Source organism: Mastigoproctus giganteus, chromosome 9, assembly GCF_048544385.1.
Source record: "Mastigoproctus giganteus isolate SK-2022 chromosome 9, ASM4854438v1, whole genome shotgun sequence".
Taxonomy (NCBI): Eukaryota; Metazoa; Arthropoda; class Arachnida; order Uropygi; family Thelyphonidae; genus Mastigoproctus; species Mastigoproctus giganteus.
Genome location: NC_143583.1, coordinates 226,394,004 through 226,415,439, shown reverse-complemented (window position 1 = coordinate 226,415,439; position 21,436 = coordinate 226,394,004). Strand labels below are relative to the sequence as shown.

The 21,436-nt window shown below is 37.1% G+C and overlaps 1 protein-coding gene across 1 annotated transcript in view; it reads right to left on the bottom strand.

Annotated features, from left to right (window-relative positions):
- Positions 1–1,357: 1,357 nt before the first annotated feature.
- LOC150081148 (vacuolar protein sorting-associated protein 26B-like) overlaps positions 1,358–21,436 on the bottom strand; it is a 202,775-nt gene continuing 182,696 nt past the window's right edge. Inside the window, exons 8-9 of the mRNA XM_090380943.1 lie at positions 18,653–18,795; positions 1,358–1,640 (exon numbers count right to left, since the gene is read on the bottom strand). Of these exons, the coding sequence (XP_090237069.1) occupies positions 1,575–1,640; positions 18,653–18,795 (209 nt within the window). The 3' untranslated portion in view covers positions 1,358–1,574. The remainder of the gene's footprint in view (positions 1,641–18,652; positions 18,796–21,436) is intronic.

The following is a 21,436-nucleotide window of genomic DNA, read 5'->3' as shown; positions in this document are numbered from 1 at the left end:
TCTGACTTCAAGTATGCTCATATGGCTAAAGGTTTGATGATTACCTCTTTTGTTGCCTCTCAAAATATAAGTGGATAAATCCTATCTGCCCTTGGTGCTTTATTTACTTCTAGCTTCACCAAGTTCACTTCCACTTTCTTCTCTAAGGAAAAATACTCTAGTTCTCAGTGTACTGCAGGTATTCTTTTCAGGTGAATGTAGATGAAAAATATTCAGTTTACAGCAACCTGAACAGGATCATAAATGCTACTTTAAGTGACATTCATATATAGTGGGCAAATGTGATTCACCATTTCCTTCTGATGTTAACATAAGTAAAAAATTTCTGTATTTCCTGATAATTTACGAGGGCTGTTCAATAAAGAATGATCATGATTTTTCACGAACAACCATACTATTTTTTTTTTCTAGCTATGGAATTTAAAATCAAACTAGGATGCATCACATAGCAACTGTAAGTTAACTCATGTGCACAGCGTGACCTTGGTAGTCAGCCATTTGTCTGTTCAGTTTTGCCTACGTAACAATGGACATGATAGTTGACGAACAGTAAACTTCTCTCAAAATTTGTTTGTCTGAAGAAAACATCAGAATATGAAAAAGGAGGCTTCTGGTGAATCTATTTAGATTCACCAGAAGCCTCCTTTTTTTAGAATGTTTAAAGATGGATGTGGTTCAATCACAAAAATTGATGGTCTTGGAGCTCCAAATACTTCACCATTGTGTGACATATTTGGTGTGAACAAATAGGTGACCACTGCTGTCACCACAGAAATCATAGCCATATTATTTGTTGTCACGGTCAACTGAATAATTGTTTTTAATGCCAGAAAACGTTTTATACAGATACAGAGATAGTGACACAGATGAGTTTGTGAGAGACAATGTGAAGATGAGTTAAAGATGGTTGCAGTTGTGGGAGATAATCTAATAGTGATCTAAATATTTTCTAAATAACAGGTGAATTGATGTGCTTTGGGATCCTGATAATAAGGGATGTTGAAGGTGTAAAATGATATTATATTGAAGAAAACCAAAGGAAAAAAGAAATACATATTTATATATAAAAAATAAACTATTCTTTTGGTTATTAAGGTTCATAGCTGGGCATAGCTAAGCATAAGTTTATTCTAACACATGTTTTGACTATTATATGCATGGTGAAATAAACCATATTACAAATGGTTGATATTAGTACATTGACATATATAACTCAAAGAGAAGCACAGCTACAAGTATGCAAAATTACTAAATTTGAATAATTATTTTCAACCTTTTGTTAAAAAAAAAAAAAAAAGTTAATTATTAGCTTTATAAAAGTTAAGGCAATATGGCTTTAGTTTACATACTAGTCCAACGATGTTCACCATTCAATGCCCAGCTATGTTTTTGAGACTCCTTGTTCATGTATTTACACAATTTGATGTAATATGAAATCAACAGCTCGTATGATTTCTCTAAACCGATTATAAAATACTATCCACAGATCAGTCAAACTGGAATGGGCTAGTTTTACTGCAACACAGCAGTATAAAGCTGTAACTGAGAGTCCTGAATGATATATAGACAGTAGATTACTTTGTATCAGTCTGTTGCACACTTTTTCTTATCTTCTCTCCTTTCCTCCAGAGTACAATTTCCTAATTGTATAAAGTTGATAAAAATTAAACAGTTCTATTTCCGTAATAAATATATAATTCAAATAAAACACATTCATAATTACAATAAACAGTAAAATATTAAAAAAAAAAAAGTAAATTTGTATTTTTTTTTAAATAAATTTTTACTTTGCATTTTTTCAGTTTGTTGCAGTTCAAATAGAAAATTTTCAATTTTTAATTGGAACTGCAATAAAATAAAATACAGCAAACACTTTTGTTATTCAGCACCCAAGGGCAACAACTAGTGCCAACAATCAAATATGCTTGTTAGCTAAAAGATATATTACAGTTTACCAAATTTTATATTATTTCTTATAATACAGGTGTTTATTTTAAAAGTAAATCCAATAATGAGAAAAGGAAAATACAATTTATTAAAATAATTAAGTTCCCTCCATTCTTAGCAATACAGTAAGACCCCGTATCCGCGGGGAATACATTCCAAGACATTCGTGGATGGCTGAAACCGCAGATATAAGCGAACACCTGCTGACCCCATACACATGATTTTCTTGTAGATAGATACGTATAATAAAGTTTAATTGATAAATTACCACACAGTAAGACATTACCAACATTAAATACAGCAAATAATAAAGCACAGCAGACTTGATTTACCGGGATTGGATTAACCAGGGCATTTCAAGAATTAAAAAAAAAAAAAAAAAAAAAAAATCAACCAGAAACCAAAATTCAAGTAATAACTAGAATAGGCATAAACAGGTATTTTGCAAACCATAAATAAGCAACAAGGATCAGTGTTATAAGTCGTCATTGGAAGATTAGTGTACCTATTATCTTGCAACCCCTGCTGGCTTCACACCTACAGCTAAAAAAAAAAAAAGGGCAAATTTTGTTTCATTATTTGTTAGGGATATTGGAATTTTTTTTTTTTTTTATATTAACTTTTTTTTTGTTTAGAAATTGCGAAAATTATGGGAAATGCAAGAGTCGTGCTTTCAAATTAAACAAAAACTTGAAATTACTCAAAAGTTTGAAAATGGTGCATCTGTTAAATCTCTAAAGAACATTATAATGTTGGTGACAAAACCATACACATCATTGTAAAAAATAAAGGGAAGCATCGTATTGGACACGCAAGTAGTACGTGTTACGTTTTTTTCTTGTGGTTAACCACAGGTTACTGAATCAGCAGATACGGGAGAAAAACTGTATATAAATTCACTCTTTTGATCATGTTGCAAGCAAAGTGAAAAAGCATCTGTGTCAATATACTCCAAACCGTATTTTCAATGCTTTGTGGATTGCTCTCAAACTGCCATAAAAAAAAAAAAAAAAGAAGTCTGGGGATGTTAAATCAGGAGACCTAGGTGGCAAAAGTCCTTTCGATACAATTCAGTTCCCCAAAAAAAACTCTGGCAACAGTTCAGTGTAGTACGGCAAGTTGCCCTGTCTGTTGTAACCGGATAACTTTTTCATTTTCCTCTATCAATGCAATAAACTGCATTATTACATCACCTCAGAATATTACTAGGTAATATTCTTAGGTGATAGTTTGTTCAAAAAATATGGGCCCCTTTTCATACACCACACTAAACACATTGACTGCTGACATAGCCACTAGGTGAAACCATCTACATATTAATACAGAAGCCATTTTCTTGAGATGGCCATTGAGAATGATAGGCCTAACCGATTGCGCTGAAAATGGTCTCAAATTGAAGATATTTCTTCTAGATGTGCAGAAAAATGAGAAAATATATAAATTCCGAGTAGTAGACAAAACGGGCTAGTTTTGTCTACTAGCCTGCTATGCCACCATGCTACTCTGACTAGTCATGTTGAATGTACTTTGCAGCAAAGAAGAAATGTGTTTTTGTGCTCCTGCAAATGCATCCAGGATCAGTCTGAAATGTGCATTTAAGGATCTGAAAGATTTAATATGTCACAGTATTGGCTTACTTAGTGAAAGGCATGTTCATTGTCAAGCCTTTATTTTAAGTGGGAAAAATGTCTGGGATCATTTTATTTTACAGCGGAATAAGAATATGGCAATTTCAGGATTGATCAATGGTAAGTCAAAGTTATGTATCAGAATTGTTTGGATCTAGAAATAACAGGAGAAGCTAAAGGAAAATGAGCACAGACACCCAATGGCTTACGTAATACTAGATTCACGCAAATTTGACTTTACAGTAAAGGTAATTTTTATAATGGAAATTGCACTACACTTTCATTGTTACACATGTTCTATTATAAGAATCAATTTTGAATGCTTTTGTGATATTTTTCTAAAGCATGTTTCTGGAGGTCACGACCATAAAACAATAAAAATAATTTGTACTTTATCCAGTTAATTAGGCTTTTCTGTTAGTGAAATCTATCATAAAATGGTAGTAAACTCGATCTTATTGCATTTGTGATAATACCGACAACTGCAATTGTGTGGGTTTTTATGTTATTATGGTTTTCAAATCGTAAAACTATTTACAATTTGAAAGGTGTTTCCCTTCACTGAAATCTTCAATCATATAAAAAACAAATTTTCAGAATCTCTTCCTATTTACGTATTACAATGAATAGATAGTATAAACCAGAGCTGTAATGCTCAATACATTCTACATTGATATCAATATTTTTAAAAATAATAAGAGAAGTTTACCTCAATATAGTAGTATGTAGAAAACTTCTATATGATAATCTCCAGAAATTAAAATAAAAAAAATTGAAAATCTTACATTCCAGTAACAAATAATTAAAAATCAAGAAAATTAATTAGAAGAATTTAACAAAAAAATTGCAAAACGATTTTCATTCCTGAAGCTGACAATGCTATTTTCATTCCTGTAATCACGACATACGGTCGGATAGCATTGTCAGCTTCAGGAAGGAAAATCGTTTTGCAATTTTTTTGTTAAATTCTTTTAATTAATTTTCTTAATATTTAATTGCGCTAAATTGATTTTTAATTGTTTGTTACTGTAATGTAAGATTTTCGATTTTTTCGTTTTAATTTCTGGAGAGTATCATACGGAAGTGTTCTACATGCTATATTGAGGTAAACTTCTCTTATTATTTTTACAAGTATTACAATGATGAAGGGAAAGCAACCAATGGAAAGTACAAGTTTTGAGACAGTGCTGTTGTGTTGTTGTTTAGTTTTTAGGAGCATTAGCAACTAAGGCCATATTGCTCCGGGGATATGCGGTGGTCATTCCCTGACCTTTTTGCATCCTCCGTATTTGGTGGCTCATGGGCTCATCAAGAAGCATGTGCTACGCACTGTTGCTCCTACCCACCTGGCTACGGAGGCGCCAGGTGAGACAGTGCTAGGAAACAAAACAAAATTGATTTAGAAATGAAGATGAAAATGATTAAGAAGTACGAAGCAGGACAAAGTTTGTCATCTACGGCACAGGAATTAGATCTCACTGCTTCAACAGTGAATACTATTTTAAAGGACAGTGCGTGTATAAAAGAACATGTTAAAGGATCAACGCATTTAAAATAAACAGTGTTCAGGTGCTATATCAGAGATGGAAAAGCTATTAATAATATGGATTGAAAATCAGATTCAGAAGCGAGTGTCCCTAAGTCTAATGGCCATTCAAGCAAAAGCAAGAAGTATTTATGGTATTAAGGATAAGTATGGCAAACCTGAAGCCAACTTTGGGGAAAGCAACATTGGTTCAAGCATCGTGCTCGTTTCCACAACATTAAAGTAAGTAGTGAAGTCGCCAATTGCCGATACTGCAGCTGCCGATAATGCAGAGAAATTTTGTGACGTATTGGAAAAAAATTATTGATGAAGGGCTTAGAGGGGAACGGGCATTCTGTGTGTTATCAGAAACTCAGTCTAAAACGCTAATGGATCCAACATCTTTCTATTTCAGAAAATTTAGGAGAAGTCCAGTTGGCCTGCTTCCCTAAAATCCACTCTTGCACACCTTGATGGTAAGTACTGTTAAGTCACTTACTGGCAACAAGATGCCTGGTAAGCATGAAGAAAAAAGGACCAAACCCTCCAGAACAATGACAGCACGATGAAACAAATGGCCCTCATTCCCCAGCGGCATTCAGTCCCCCTCTTACAGCAGCAAGAGGATCAGAGTAGAAGCAGAGGGTGCTAAGAATCTCTGGGTATGACCAGGCTGCCATGCACAGAAACTGAACTTGGCCTGTTAAAACGTAAGATCGCTCATTGGTGAAGACAGGATATTAGAGCTGGAAAAGGAATTAAAAAACAAGAAGAAGAAATGAATCACTTTTAAGTTTATCAAGTGGAAATCTGTGTACACCAATGGAAACAGTGAAAGGAGCAAAGGTGGAGTTAGCTTTCTGGCCATAAAGATATAAAAAACATTTTGGAATTCAAAAGAACATCACCAAGAGTGTCAAGACTACTACTCAGGATTTCTAAGATGTACAAGCTAAAGATTATGATGATTTATGCACCAACATCGAGCCACGATGATGAAGAGATTGAAGAAATGTATATCGAAACTGAGAGTCTTTTAGATGAGCAGAAAACCCACTACACTATCATTATGGGAGACTTCAATGCTAAGGTTGAAAAGAGACAAAACAGTGCACAAAGGGAAACAATATGAAATTTTGGAATTGGTGAAAGAAATGAAAGACTTGAGGAATTTCAAGAACCTCGAGGAATGTCAGCAATGAACACTTTTTTCAAGAAAAGGGTGAACAGAAAGTAGACATGGAAGAGCCCAAATGGATTAACAACTAATGAAATCGACTTCATCCTCACTAACAGAACATATACTGTGAATGATGTTACCGTCTTGAACAAGTTAATGTTGGTAGTGATCACAGAATGGTAAGATGCACACTTGATACAGATGTAAGAAAAGAAAGGAAAAAACTGACTCGAGTAAATAATATGAAGGTCTTTGAGATAACAGAAGAGGAGATAAAGCACTGGAACTTTAAGAACAAGTTTGAGCTTCTGCAGACTGCTCAGGACCAAGATATCAACGAGGAATATTACAACTTTCTGAAAGTGATAAAGTCCAAGAAACACTTGTCACAATGAACTGAAGACGACAAATGAAGAGCAAGATAAACACTGGCAAGGATAAAATTGCGTATACTGAGTTATGCAAAGCCATTAGAAGGAGACTCAGAGAGGGCATACGAAAATTTACAAGCATTAAGAGAAAACAAAGGGCTTAAATCAGCAGTAATAGAGAAAACAGCAGAAGACTAATATAGAGAATTATACAAGGAGCAAGGGAATGATGTGAGCAGTGGGGAAGATGGATCACAAAACACATACAACATACCTGATATCCTTCCTGATGAGGTAGAACATGCGTTGAAGAAAATGAAGAACCAGAAAGTCCCGGGGAAGATGAAGTTACTGTAGAGTTGTTAAAATTGGGAGGAAGAGACATGACACAAAAATTGGCAAGACCACAAAATGCATTAGAAAAGTTGTGATGCCTAAGGAGTGGAATAATGTAATCATAGTTTTTCTGCATAAGGAGATAAATCAGAAATTGGAAATTATAGACCAATTAGCTTATTATCCCACATCTACAAGTTGTTCACAAGGGTCATTACTAACAGATTAGAAAGAATACTTGATGAGAATCAACCGAACAAGCTGACTTTAGGACAGAATTCTCAACTATCGATCACCTTCATGTAATATCACATGCTAATGGAGAAAGCAAATGAATATAAAACACCATTATGCCTGGAATTTGTGGATTATGAAAAGGCATTTGACTTCATACAGAATGAGGCAATGTTTCGGGCCGACCAGGCTAGCCGGGTGGGTAAAGCACCTGCCTGGCAACACAAAGGTCGCGGGTTCAAATCCCGCCTCGGGCTTGGATCAAAGTACTGCAAAAACCTTGGGAGGTGCATTATGGCCACAGAAGCCGATGCACCAATAACTACAAAAGAAAAAAAAAAAAAAAAAAAAGCAATGTTTCGGGCAATGGAAAGACAAGGCATAGATATCCCATATATTATGATTTTGAAGAAAATACATGAGAACACAACCTCCTTTATTAGACTAGACAAAGACAGTAGCAAATTTAAAATTGAGAAAGGAGTTTGACAAGGCGACACGATATCTCCAAAGTTGTTTAATGCTGCCCTTGAGGAAGCTTTTAGAAGATTAGACTGCTCGCAGAAAGGAGTCAATGTGAATGGAGAGTACCTAAACCATTTATGATTTGCAGATGGCATTGTGGTCATAAGCCATGATCCCAAAGAAGTAGAGGAAAATCTTAATCAGTTAGGCAGAGTTAGTAAGGATTTTGGACTAAAGATAAATATGGCTAAAACAAAAGTAATGATGAACAAGTATGCCACAGAAAGGGATATAATGACTGAAAGGGATATAATGACTCATATACTTATCTGGGACAAGTCATTAGCTGTAATAATGATAAATGGCTGGAAGTCAAGAGAAGAATAAATTTTGGATGGATAGCATTCAGGAAATATAGTCACATACTGAGGAGCAATATATCAATTTGTCTGAAATATAAAATAATGAACCAATGTATACTCCCCAACACGACTTATGGAAGTGAAATGTGGGCACTCACCAAAAAAGAATGGAAGAGAAGCTGAGAACTACACAGCAAAGAATGGAATGAATTATATTGGGAATCAGACTGTTAGATAAGAAGAGAAACACATGGATTAGGCAGCAAACTCGAGTAAAGGACATTCTTATCAAAACTAAAGAACTAAAATGGTCTTGGGCAGGACACATAGCTCAAAGACATGATGACAGATGGACTAAGAAAATAACAGAATGGTACCCAAGAGGAGCTAGAAGAAAACCTGGAAGACAACGGAGATGGATAGATGAAATTCATGAGTTTGTGGGTAGTAAAATGGATGGCCAGTGCTCAAAACAGAAGGAACTGGAAAGTTGCTGGAGAGACCTTCATCCTGCAGTGGATTGAAAATGGCTGATGATGATGACTCTTCTATAATTTACTACCCTAACGTGCCCCTTGAAATTATTTAGATTTTTATCTCCCCTCCCCCCCCCATTTGAAATGCTGCTATCCTCAGAGCATCTTATAAACATCTGTTGCGGCAACAAACAAGAATTCTTGAGATGAGTGCAAGCATTACTTTGATCCATATCATTGGGTAAATGTGGATCTAAATTACCCTTCTTTTTTATTGTTATTGAGAATTTAAAAAAAAAAATACCCCTCCTAACTGGCAGTTTCCCCGAACCCTTTGTATCCTCAATGATACTAGCAAAAATCCTTGCATGATCTTTGCAAGGTGATGGGAATCATATGGATTAGGCAGCAAACTCAAGTAAAGGTCTTGGGCAGGACACAACTCAAAGACATGATGACAGATGAACTAAGAAAATAACAGAATGGTACCCAAGAGGAGCTAGAAGAAAACCTGGAAGACACCAATGGAGATGAACAGATGAAATTCATGAGTTTGTGGGTAGTAATTGGATGGCCATTGCACAAAACAGGAGGAACTGGAAAGTTGCTGGAGAGGCCTTCATCCTGCAGTGGATTGAAAATGGCTGATGATGATGATGATTCAACGCATCAAATTTTTAATGTTGAAGAGACTGCTCTGTATTGGAAAAAATTCTGGATCGCACGTACATTGCCGAAGAGGAAAAGACTATGCCAGGTTCCAATCTGGAAATCTCTATGTATTTAAGGGCATCAATAAAGCCACCCTACCTGTGCATTTCTGATCGAACCAGAGAGCATGGATAAAAATATCTCTTTGAGGTTTGGTTTAAATGCTGCTTCATTCTCGAGGTTGAAAAATATTGTAAAGACAAAGGTGTTCCTTTCAAGATTTTGCTTCTATTAGATAATGCTCCTGTACATCCTTCACATCTAGATGACTTCAATTCAAACGTGAGAGTAATATTTCTACCATCAAACATGACTTCACTCATCTAACCTATGGATGAGGGTGTTATTTCGAATTTAAAAACATACTATTTACGCACATTTGCCTGGGCATTTTCTGCAGTAAATGGTGAGAAAAATGTGACGTTAAGAGACTTTTGCAAATCTTACAATATATTTACCACGGCATCTGAAACATTAATAAGGCCTAGGTGGAAATTCCTAAAAGTTGTTTAAATGGCGTATGGAAGAAAATATGCCCATGGCATGTAAAAGGCTTTGAAGAATTTGAAAAAGAGGAATCATATGAAGAGGCAGATAAGATTGTAAAGGTTGCAGAGCTATTTCAGTTGGAGGTTAATGCCAAAGAAGTGGAGGAGTTAATAGAGGAAGAAGAGAAGGAATTATCTAACGAAGAAATTTTTGGGTTTCAGGAAGCGATAGTGAAAGAAGAAAATGCCAACGAAGCTCAAATGAGGAACCAAGATGCTTCATCACCAATCGTGAGGTTTGAGAAGATGGATCCTGACAGAGAACAATTCTTAAAAGTTAACAGAGGGGGAAATCGATTGCTTGCTTGCTACAAAGAAATCTACAATGAAAAGAAAAGCCACTGTCCAGTCATCCATTAATATGTTCTTTCATAAGGTTGAGTGGCTGACCCCTTCTAAATCCCCACAGCCCTCCACAGCAGCATACTTATCAGCTCAAGACGTCGATTCTGGCAACAATGCTCGAGAGGTAAAACTTGCTGATGTTAATCCTATCTCCTCTTTTTTTTTTGGAATTTTATAATTTGAAATTTTTTTTATTGCATGCTTTTGTAATTTTGACTACATTGGCGTGTTATACCTTCATGGGGCCCAAGGGAAAAGGGAATTTGGGGGCCCCAACTAAAGAAAAAACTAATAAAGAATATTTTCAATTTCAATTTATTGTGACAGCAAAGACAAACAAATTATATGATTTAAGAACTAAATATAAAATGTCATCAAAATCGGTAAAACCATTTTTGAAAAAATGTAATTTTCAAGTAAAGTTCATTGACCTTGGCAGACAGAAAGTTTAGTTTTGTATAAAAATCACTTAAAAATAGTAAAAAACAGCAGTTAGTTTTTGAAACAGTGATTTTGGGGTCCCCTCTGATCGGGACCCTAGGCAGATGCCTTTTTTGCCTATAGGTTAATACACCACTGGATTACTATAAATAAAAGTCAAGGGCAAATGTTTGATAGAGTCGGAATTTCGATTATTAACCCTGTATTTATTTACGGACAATTGTATGTAGCAATGTCTCGGGTCAGATAATTCCAGCATGCTAAGATAAGGTTATCTTCATTTTCAAAGAAGTATTTTAGAGACTGTACTACATTTTGTACATGTGAAATTGTTAGAGAACATGCATATTTTGAATAATCAGAAATATGGTGAAACCAAAGGAAATTTATGATGAGTACCACAGATACAAGAAATGAAAAAAGGATTTGACATGCTATCGAGGCAGTGTTAGGTGGGTTGGAAAACTGCTAGCTTGGGGGGATACAAGGACTAATAGATTAACAGTAGTCACTGGCAAAGGTAAAAGCAATTCTTGCACTGCTTCTATTGGAATGAGCAGAAGCCTGGAAAACAAGATGCAGGGTATTACAGAGACTGCCATGAGTCATTGCGGTACAAGTAAACACATGGGTTGTGTTAGGGTAGCTAAGAATAGGAACAGGTGCATGTATACTTGTGTGTACACCAATGCTAGGAGTTTGGTAAATAAATTTGATGAATTTGAGGTATTGCTCAAAACATCAAAGGCAGATATTGTTGGGATATCACAGACGTGGTGTCACACAGATACAAGGAATGCAGAACTGGAATTTGGGGAGTGCAATGTGTACAGAAAGGATAGACATCGCTGGACAGTGCAGTGTCGAGTCAGTTGGGTGTGACATAAGCATTGGGAGATCAAAATTGAGAGTAGGAGTGTGCTACAGGCCTAGTGACTCTGATAAGTATAATAAGAAACTGTACAGGGAAATAGAGTGGGCCAGTAAATCAGAGAGTCTTATAATGGGGGATTATAATTTCCCAGATATTGACTGGAATTTGTGGGTTGGTCACTCATCCACTAGCAAGGCTTTTGTGGATTTATTGGATGATTGTTTTCTGCACCTGCACATTCGGGAGGCAACTAGAGGGAGTAATATTCTTGATCTGATTATCAGTACTGATTCTTCATGCATTAAGAATCTGCAGATAAAAGAACCACTAGGTGGCAGTGATCACAGTGTGCCGAAGTGGGATTTACTCAAAGAGGTTGTTCGTTATTTGGTTTTTAGGTGCTCTGGGGATATGTGGTGGTCATTCCCTGACCTTTCCATGTCCTCCGTATTTGGTGGTCACGGGCTTGAACCCCGGTCTAATCAAGAAGCGTGTGCTATGCAGTGTTGCTCCTGCCCTCAAAGAGGCAACTACCATCAGGGGTAAAGGGAAGGGTTTTTGCTTTCGTAAAGGCGACGACGATGGTCTGAGATAGTATTTAAATTCTATACAGTGGGACCAACTGATGACGTTACCAACAGCAAATTCAAAATGGGAAGCATTCAAAGAATTTATCATGGAAGCTACTAGGCTTTACATACCAACTAAGAAATATTGTTCAAGGTTTATTAGGCCTAAATGGATGTCAGATGAACTAATGAGCCATATGGCAGAGAAGAAAAATGCATGGGATACATATAAATGAATGAGTGACATGGAAGCCTGTGATAGATATAAGCTGGTCTGTAACCAAATAACAAAAGAGATTAGGCAGGCAAAGGCAGATTATGAGAAATCCTTGGCAAAGGATGCAAAGAAAAACAGAAAAGAGTTCTTTACTTATGTAAACTCTAGAAGGAAAGGGATGAATCAGATTGGTCCACTGGATATTGACGGTTCAACTGTTGATGATCCTGCTCAGGTGGCTAACAAACTAAACGAGTATTTTGCATCTACATTCACACATGAGGAGTTATTCAGTGAGGGTAATGCCAGAGGTGTATTCAACTCTGGCAGTGAGCTAGGTGATTTTGTAATACCTGAGAGGAAAGTGGAGGAGAAATTGTTGAGGATAAACAAAAAAGGCACCCGGGTTGGATGGGATCTATCCAGTTATATTAAAGGAGGCAGCAAAGGAAGTAAGCAAACCATTAGCTGTAATTATGAGAGCTTCTTTGGACTCAGGGGAGGTACCCATAGACTTGAGATGTGCAAATGTGACCCCAATTCACAAAGAAGGATCAAAGGCTGACACAAGTAATTATAGACCTGTGAGTTTAACTTCTGTTCCAGGAAAATTAATGGAGGCACTGATTAAAGAAGCACTGCAGGATCATCTAGACAAGACTTCAGTTATAGCTCGGACACAGCATGGTTTTGTTAAGGGAAAGTATTGCCTGACCAATTTTATTGGATACTATGATGCAGTCACAAAAGAACTGGATGCAGGAAATAACTTTGATATTATATATTTGGATCTTAGAAAGGCTTTTGATACTGTTGCACATGGAAGACTGCTGCACAAATTGGAGCAGTGTGGCATTGGAGGCAAATTGCTGCTATGGATAAAGGGATGGTTGATGGGGAGAAGACAGAGTGGTAATCAATGGACACTGCTCATCATGGACTAATGTAATTAGTGGAGTCCCTCAGGGTTCATTGTTCTTTTCTCTATTTATAAATGATACTGATGATGATATATCAAGCTTAATGTCCAAGTTTGTAGACGAAACAAAGGTTGGCAGAGTTAAGGACACTACTGACAGTATGCTGCTGCAACAGGATCGGGAAAGGTTGAGCAGATGGGCTGAGAGTGGCAAATGAAGTTTAACGTTGACAAATGTAAAGTACTACATAAGGGAAACAGCAACCCCAGAGTAACGTATCAACTCTGTGGTACTACACTGACAGTGGTAGAGAATGAAAAGTGCCAGGGGGTAACTGTGCAGGCAGATATGAAGTTTTCTGAGCAGTGCTCACGGGCTGCAAAGGTAACTCATGGTGTCTTGTCAGTGATATACAGGAATTTTTCTAGCAGGGATAAGGAGGTAATTAGCCCTTGTATAAGGCAATGGTTTGGCCACACCTTGAGTACTGTATACAGGTCTGGAGGCCTGATTTCAAGAAGGATGTAAAGCTGTTGGAACAAGTACAGAGAAGGGCAACAAGATTAGTGAATGAAACAAAGGGTTGCTCTTAAGAAGAAAGGCTTAAGTTTTGCAAATTGCAGTGTCTGGAGACTAGGCACCTGCGAGGTGATCTAACTGAGGTGTATAAAGCCTTGAATGGTTTGAGCATGCTCAATGCTGATGGGATTCTGCCTTTTGCTCAGAATAATTGCCTGAGAGGGCATAAATTCAAATTGAGGAAGGACAGTTGTAGGATGGATGTGCGAAAGTTTGCCTTTAGCAAGCAGGTGGTTGAATTGATGGAACAAACTTTCATCTGTCATTGTAGAAGTTGGCAGCTTAAATAGATTGAATGCAGAACTAGATTAACATTTGAAGTGAGTGGATGGGTGAAATGATGGGGGGGGGGGGAGTTTGGCTGATGCTACATAAGCTTGCTTTCTTGCATCATGTGCCCTTGCTAATTTTTTTTTTTTTTTTTTTTTTTATGTAAACCCCAAACACAAGTATTAGAACCTATAGTACTTAGTACTGTGCTTGGGTTGGAGGTTGAGAAGACGAAAGAAGATATTTGTTGACATGGGACTTGAACTTCTGTAGACTAATTTTCAGGAAATACGTATGAAAGAAGGTTGTTTCAGAAAACGGCAGTTGAATGAATAAACAAGGAAGATGAAAAGTTCGGCCTGTGAATTTGAAGTTGGACAGTAAATGGATGTTGGCTGGTGGCGGCACGTGTTCGGACTGTTTTGAAAGAGAGAGCGGGAATAATAGAAGTCAATTCAGAAGTGCCCATGGAAGTATCTGTAGAAGAGGCATGCAACAGAAACAGTACATCTATGAGACAGCAAGTGTTAGAGACTCTGTTAGAGATGAATCATTAATTAACTTAACTGCCCTCTTCTGAATGGAATTAAGAAGCCTGAGAGAGAGAGGTTTTGGGGGCACCACTCCAGAAGTGGGAACAATATTTCATGGCAAAAAAAAAAAAAAAAAAAAGTTTCCCACACTGGTGTCTGTAGACCAGTTCCAGGGGATTAATGAAATGGACCCTCTGAAACTGGTCAAAATATTCGTTCTATGTATAGCAACAAAGAAATTTAGAAAAGGCCTTTTCTAAATATCTATAAAAAGGCCATAATTTAGAAAACGCTTTTTTATTTTCTGTTTATCTATCTTAACATATTTGTTTGAAGGGTCTGCAAACCTTTTTTTTTTTATTTCTGAAGGGATCCATAAATATCAGTAGTTATTAGTTTTAGGTTTGTTGAAAAAATTCAAAGATGTATGCAATAAATTCAATACATAAGTATGCAATACTTAACTATGCAATAAATTCTCTTCTAATAAACGTGTGTGTTCTTAATAAATAATATATTGCACTAATATATTTAATTACAAATTCCCATTAATAAATTTATAATAACCTAAATGAAAACATGTATATAATTTCCCTTTCAAAATCATTTCTGTTGTTGAGTTTACTGTTGCCAAGTTGACTGTGCCTGCCTTCAGATGCCTGGGTTCAAGACAAGCAGGTTCCATCACTTTGTGAGGTTTTCACCACACTCACTGCCTACCATCAGTGCAAAACAAAGTGTTTTGTGATTCGTCTGACCACACAACTTTCTTTCACTGTCCAATCACAATGTTCTCAGCACACTGCAAGCAGATTTCTGTTTTTCTCTGAAACAAGTGGCTTTCAAATAGGCATTATTATTATTATCCTCCATTTATTAACCACAAGAAACTGTGGGTCATCCCGGGATGGCATTGTGCCAGCAGGGTGAGAGATTTACATATTGTGGTCTGAGGAACCACATGTACAATGTACAAGAGTACATACATGCATGTTTGACCCAAGATATTTACATAATTGAACTTACATACGCTTCAAATAAAACAAAGTTTATAGCAATAGACATCAGAATTTAAAAAAAATAAATAAAAAAAATGCAGCAGGCAAAAAGTCCAGGTGTAGGTGATCGTCACAGGTTCAATAGTTGGTAACAGTTCTTGAGGCATTCTTTTCTGTAGAGCTTGTCCTCACAGAACTTATCAGGGTTCATTGTTGGGTCCATTAATGCCTGGTTCATTGTAGATTTGGTGGCAGTTGGCCAGAAACGTGCCCCTAAGGGAATCAATGTTTGTAAGTGTAAACTGAGACGGTGGCAGGAGTCGCGGCGTTCACTTCTTGTCTTCTTTGGGTCAGAGATCAACGGGGATACAAATGGAGCATCTATTCGGCCTGTGATAAGCCGAGCTAGCATGGGTACATTTCTTGTTGTAATGAGGTCTCCAGGGAGTGGTCCCTAGATTAGCTTGGAGGATGGATCTGAAGATAGTAAAAGGGTAATCCACCACCCTGTTCATCCATCTGAGCAACCAATATTCCAGACTGAGGTACTTTTTTAGGTGGGAGGCAGGAGCAGATGACCAAATTTCAGATGCATAGAGAGGGATAGGGGTAATACACCTCAGAATGTACCGACAAAGCAGTGCTAGCTGATGCACACCAACGAGTTTTTGCCGCACTGCCCAAAGTGTCGCATACGTCTTCTGTCTCATCCTGACAAAGTGAGGCTGGAAGGTTAGTCCAACATCCCAGGTGAGGCCTAGGTCTATGTGGGAGGTTACCCTTTTCACCCTTTCCCTGCCAACGAAGATTTGAACATCATTTTTAACTCTTTTTTTTTTTTTTTTTTTTTTTGGTCATCGGTAGTTGAGCAGATTTGGAAGGGTTCGGGTGCAACCCAATTATGGCTAGATAGTTTTTCAGTTTCATTATCTGTGTAGAGGGTCTGATCATAACTATCCTGATCATATCCAGGATCTGATCAGGATGGTTTGAACTCACGTAGAACTTCAGATCATCGGCATAAGAGACAAAGTTAGAATTACATGATAGGAAAGGTTCCAAAACTGCTGTGAAGAGAATTGTGGAAAGCACACTCCCTTGTGGGATGCCTCTTGTGACGTTGAAAGTTACCTGGAAATCGTTGACAGCAACATACAGATGTCTGAGAAGTAGGATGGACTTCAAGATTTGTAGCAAGGTATCTGCCAGACTGAAGTAGTGCTTCAGAATAGTAAAGAGAGCTGGTAGGTATATTCTGTTGTACCTACCAGCTCTCTTTACTAGGAAGATGATGTCAATCTGGAATTTGTTATTAATGGCCTGTTAGATTCTGAAGAAGGTATCTAGAAGATTTGTAGTTGTTGATCTCTTGTGTGCAGAACGGTATGAAAGTACTCGGGCCTGTGACCAAAGCAGTGCTGGCTGAATCGCTTTTTCAAAGATTTTGCGACTGCCAATACCCAATTTCTTCAATTCTCTGTGCATGGCATGGGTTGAAATAGGGCAGTTCTGGCTTGGTTCAATTACTTGTTTGCAATGATTGTAAATCAATCATTGCAAATAAATCAAAGCAAACAAGTAATTGCCAGTTGCACAGCCCTCAAAGTAGCAGAAAAGGTTCAGTCACAAGAAAATAATACAAGTCTAAGCCTTTTCTTTTAGTCCTGTATGTGGAGGTGGGTGGGAGAGAGAGGAGTGTCATCTTCAGCTGGTAGTATATCCTGTGCAATATTTTGTTCCTGATTATTAATTTTTCCCCTCTCCTTATTTTATATTTTTAATGAAATGTCACCAAAGCAATTTTGTAAAGGACTGTTTCGATAGCTTCACGGTGCTAGGTTTTTCATTTACAAATTTTGATTAATAGTCAAAGGGATAACAGAATAAGAATAAAATAACACAGTTAATAATTTAATTTAAACTTAAATTAAAATTAAATGAATTTTAAATTAAAATTATTTAAATTATGTTAATCAGCTAGAAAAATTATTAAAAAAGTAGATGCCATGCAGCCATTCCCTATCCCTTTATCTGCGCTTGAATTTTGAAAATTTTGTGATTGGTTGTCCAACACCAGTAAGATCAAAAAAAACTAGAAAATCTCTAGGTTACTGAATTTCAGATGTTGCACCTATATTTAACAGACTGCACATTTTGAGAGTGACTGTAAATCAGAATGCTTTGTTCGCCCTCTTTGAATGATTGCCACTCTCAAATGTTTGTATTGAAGTTTTACTATAAAACTTCTATCTTCAGAAACCGTCCAGTGCCCTGTTTTAACCTACAGAAGCTCTCTACCTTTAAGTGGCACTTTCCGAACAGCATCATCGGCGCGCAAACATTGATATGGATGTGTGGTCCAGAGATTCTGCCTACAGAGCAGAAAAGGGCAAATCCATAGTCAAGTGCAGTCAGCATTCCTGCAATTATATTTTCTGTTTATACTCTGGGATGACCAAATAGTCAGAGGAGTTCACAAGATAGACAGAATACAAGAAACAGCATCGTATTCAGCAGTCACAGGCTTGAACCCTGGTCACTCAAGGCACGTGTACTTATGCACCCACGCGCCTGACCACTAGGCTACGGCGGCCAATTGTCAGCGGAACTAGTCATAACTCCCAGTGAAAATTTCCAGACTGTCTCAATGTGTTGTAGCATGTATATAATAATGATAAAAGCTATATAATGCAATATAAGTTCTGTATAATCTATTATAATAACTATAAAATCTATATAATGCAATATAAGCTCTGTATAATCTATTAGCACTTTCTATGTATTTTATGTATTTGCTGTGTACCCACAGTTTTCTATGTACCGAATAATTGTTAGATTCATCTGGTTGCCTGTAGCGGGAATCGTGCCGTACATTTCTATGAATAAAGAATTTTATTATTATTATCTTGGGTTATTTCCCTGATGCATATTACATTTTTCAAGATATATTATTTTAAATGTGCAATCTAACTTTTGGCACATCCTGTATAAGAATTTAACACCAACATTACACATCTTTAATTTTCCAACAGCCAGTTATGTAGCCATTAATCTAGCATGGGAAAATGTTGATCACAAGAAGAGGCCCTTATTTTCTAGATTCGCAAATCTACAAAAACATACCTGTTGCTTAAAGTATCGCCTCTCTTCTTCATCTACTAATACAAGATTCAAATAATATCGAACTGAAAACTTCTTATTAATATCTTTCATTGTAGGAGTAAGTTCATAACCAGCTAGAAACAATCTGATTGGAATAGACTCCCCTGGAAAAAAACAAGGTATACCATAAGGAAAGAAATAAGCAATTTAATTCAATTCAACGTATATTTAAATTTATGTTCATACTCATGGATGACCACACAAGATCAGAAGAATTATAAATAGTAATTTTATAGTATTTTACCACATTTTGTGGCATAAGTGCATAAAGGAACTTTTTCTTCTGCTGAAATGGCAGAAGAAAAAGGTAATAAATGTGGTCTCTTAGAATTCTGTGCTGGAGCACAATTCTGGAGCTAAGCTAAAGCCAATGCTGCATTTTAATTTTCATTAATGATATTAATTAATGATGAATTTGAGGTATTGCTCAAAACATCGAAGGCAGATATTGTTGGGATATCAGAGACGTGGTGTCACACAGATATAAGGGATGCAGAACTGCAATTTGGGGAGTACAACGTCTACAGAAAGGATAGACAGGATAGGAAGGGGGGAGGGGTTATGCTATTAGTTAAGAAACACATAAAAACCAAGGAAGTGAAGCCAGTCGACATCGCTGGACAGTGCAGTGTGGAGTCAGTTTGGTGTGACATAAACATTGGGAGATCAAAATTGAGAGTAGGAGTGTGCACTGGACTCGGGGATGATTCCGTTGGATTGGAAAAGTGCCAGTGTATCTCCAGTACATAAGGGAGGTTCGAAGAGTGTAGTAGGAAATTACCGACCAGTTAGTCTAACTTCGGTAGTAGAGAAAATCATGGAGACTATGATTCAGGATCACTTAGATAGAAATTGAATTCTGAAGTATACTCAGCATGGGTTTGTAAAGAGAAAATCATGTTTAACTAATCTGGTTAGCTATTTTGACAGGGTCACTCAAGAGCTGGACTTAGGGAATAATTTCAACATTGTTTATTTGGATTTCAGCAAAGCTTTTGACTCATTCTCACATGAACAGTTACTTTATAAGCTGACACAGGTTGGAATCACTGGGAAAATCCTTAAATGGATAGAAGGATGGCTTCAGGGCAGGAGGCAGAGGGTTGTGATAAATGGCTATTCCTCAGATTGGGTTGATGTAAGAAGTAGGGTTCCCCAAGGATCAGTATTAGGACAATTGTTGTTTTTGATTTTCATAAATGACATTGATGAAAGCGAGAGGGCATGATGTCTAAATTTGCAGATGATGTAAAGATTGGTAGAGTAGTTAATGATTGCTGCCAAGAAGAGCTTCTTCAGAATGACCTAGATAGACTTCAGGGATGGTCAGAAAAATGGCAGCTATGCTTTAATTCAGCAAAGTGTAAGGTATTGCACCTGAGGAACAGTAACCCCAAAATAACTTATGCACTTGGTGAACTAAAGCAGGTAGTGGAGGAAAGGGACTTGGGTATTATGATACAGTCAGATATGAAGTTCCCCGAGCATTGTAGACTGGTTGCAAGGAGGGCCAGGCCCATGGTGTCCTATTGATGATTTATCGAACAATCACTAGTAGAGATAAGGATATCATAATCCCATTATATAAGGCTATCGTTAGACCACACTTGAAATACTGTGTTCAAGTATGGAGACCGCACCTAAAGAAAGATATTGCTTCTTGAAATGGTCCAAAGACGGGTAACTTGTCCAGTGAGATTGGCAAAAGAGCGTCCATATGAGGAAAGACATTGAATATGTGGATTGCAGAGCTTGGAATCTAGGCACCTTAGAAGAGACTTGATTGAGGTGTTTAAGGCTCTGAGAGGCATAAGCAAAATGAATAAGGACGAAATTTTCACGGTTATAAATGATTCTAGAAATAGGGGCCATAATTTCAAGTTATGGGTCTGGGGGTATTAGAGTGATACACAAGCAAAGGCTTCAGCATAAAATCCAAGAGGCATTGGTACCCAACAGGAGAGTGAGCCTATCTTTCATAGGCTAACTCTCATGTTTACTTATTTCCAAGTAAATTAGCCTCATCCCACCGGATATCATCTTTTAAGGGCACAAAAAAAGGTGATATAGTTGTACACGTTGGCACTAATGATATCAAGAGTAGGAGACTGGCAGAATTACTTAACAAGTACAGATCACTGTTGAAAAAAATCCGTGAATTAGGGTTGAATTTGAAAGTGTCTGCAGTTCTGCCCAGACACGATAGGAGGGAGTATATGATGAGAGCCTTGTCGATCAATTCGGCCCTGGAAAGATTGTGCAAGGCTCAAGGGGTAGAATTTTTTTCAGCATGGACTGTACTTGTTCACAGGAGGGACTTCTTCTACAGGGATGGGATACACTTAAATAGAAAGGGTGCAAGAATATTTGCTGATGCTATCGAGGCAGTGTTACGTGGGTCGGAAAACTGCTAGATTGGGGGGGATACAAAAACTAATAGTAGCCACTGGCAGAGGTGAAAATGATTCTATCACTGCTTCTATTGGAATGAGCAGAAGCCTGAAAAACAAGATGCAGGATATTTCAGAGACTGCTGGTAGTCATTGCGGTACAAGTAAACACATGGGTTGTATTAGGGTAGCTAAGAATAGAAACAGGTGCATGTATACTTGCATGTACACCAGTGCTAGGAGTTTGGTAAATAAATTTGATGAATTTGAGGTATTGCTCAAAGTATCAAAGGCGGATATTGTTGGGATATCAGAGACGTGGTGTCACACAGATATAAGGAATGCAGAACTGAAT